This window comes from Leptonychotes weddellii, chromosome 1, assembly GCF_054177405.1.
Source record: "Leptonychotes weddellii isolate Sample4059 chromosome 1, ASM5417740v2, whole genome shotgun sequence".
Classification (NCBI taxonomy): Eukaryota; Metazoa; Chordata; class Mammalia; order Carnivora; family Phocidae; genus Leptonychotes; species Leptonychotes weddellii.
Genome location: NC_138369.1, coordinates 43,881,674 through 43,883,040, shown reverse-complemented (window position 1 = coordinate 43,883,040; position 1,367 = coordinate 43,881,674). Strand labels below are relative to the sequence as shown.

Here is a 1,367-nt window from a genome sequence, read left to right as displayed (position 1 = left end):
GAAGGAAGGATGTAAGATTGCCCTGAACCTCTCCCCACCCCTCAGTCACGCTCGGACCCTAGTTCCCCCTCCCGTCCCTGGCGCCTCCTACTGGGGTCGGACTTGGAGAAGGTGTCGAGGTCCAGCAGGTTCCTAGAGAAAGCGACAGACAGATGGACAGAGGGTGGGTCATTCTGGAGCCCAGTGCCTCGACTCTGCCCTGAGTTGGGCACCCGGGGGAGGCATGGGGCTCAAATCGCATCTCCTTGCCTCATTACTACACCCAGTGGAGAGTTGTTGGGGGTGGGGGTGGGGGTGGGGGTGTCCACGTTGTCAGCACCCTGGACAGCACCGGAAATATCAGCTCAAGAATCATTATCTATGCGTCCACCCTGTCTTCAAGGGCCCAGGAAAGAGGGTTAGCCCCAGAACTTTGTCCTCCTGAGGCCCAGATCCTACTGGATCCCCATGACCCGCTCCTTGAACCCGCAGGCTGAGCTTTTATCTGCGGGTAGAGCTGTTCAAAGAAACCCCCTCCCCGAACCCGCCAGAGACTCTCCTAAGTCTGAATCTGAGATTTTCCAGCCCTGGATGCTTCTTTCCCCCGGGGGTCTGGCCCCTGTCCGCTCCAAGCCCCACAGCCGATTGGGGCAGGGGCAGTGCCTACGCCCTCCCCAGCGCGGCGGCTCACCGGCAGGACACGGTAATTTCAATCTTGGTGGCCGGGACGCTGCGCTCAGAGGCTCCGCTGAGAGACATGGCTGGTCGAGTGGCCGGAGCTGCGGGAGGCTGTGAGACGGGGGCCGCCGGCGCTAGGGGCGGCGGCAGCGGCAGCGGCGGGGCTGGTCCATGTGCCGCCGCTGTAGCGGCGGCGGCTGCACTCCCTCCAGCCCTGCTTGCACTCCCGCGATCGCTCCTTGACTGTGGCCGCCGGCGGCAGCGACTCCAGATGATAACCTAGCCCCGCCCGGCCCTGCGGGTGGCCCCCGCCCCATTGGAGCAGCCTCGAGCCAGCCGGGAACCTAACCCCGACCCCAAATCCAGCCCAGACCGTGGGAGAGTCCTCCCTGCGCATTTCACCCAGACGAAATCCAAAAACCTTCTGAGAACTGTCCGCGGTACTGAAGGGTTTGGGGCACCTGGTGGGCGTTGGGGACGCTTCCTCTTCCTGAGCTGCTCCCTGAACAGTCTGCTTCTTCCCCTTCCCACTTCCGCCCTGCCTAGGTCTTCCAAATAGGAGTTTTACATTTATGCTTATTAGCTGTGTGACCTTGGGCAAGTTACTCAACATCTCTGTGCCTCAGTCTTATCAGTGAAAGGCTGGAATAGCACCTACTTGGGGTGTTGTAAAATTTTGAGATAATCCAATAAAGGACCTAGCTCAGGGG

The 1,367-nt window shown here is 60.9% G+C and overlaps 1 protein-coding gene across 1 annotated transcript in view; it reads right to left on the bottom strand.

Moving 5' to 3' along the window:
- Positions 1-931, bottom strand: part of CPNE9 (copine family member 9) — an 18,532-nt gene extending 17,601 nt beyond the window's left edge. Inside the window, exons 1-2 of the mRNA XM_081821760.1 lie at positions 671-931; positions 69-132 (exon numbers count right to left, since the gene is read on the bottom strand). Of these exons, the coding sequence (XP_081677886.1) occupies positions 69-132; positions 671-738 (132 nt within the window). The 5' untranslated portion in view covers positions 739-931. The remainder of the gene's footprint in view (positions 1-68; positions 133-670) is intronic.
- Between the last annotated feature and the right edge of the window lie 436 nt (positions 932-1,367).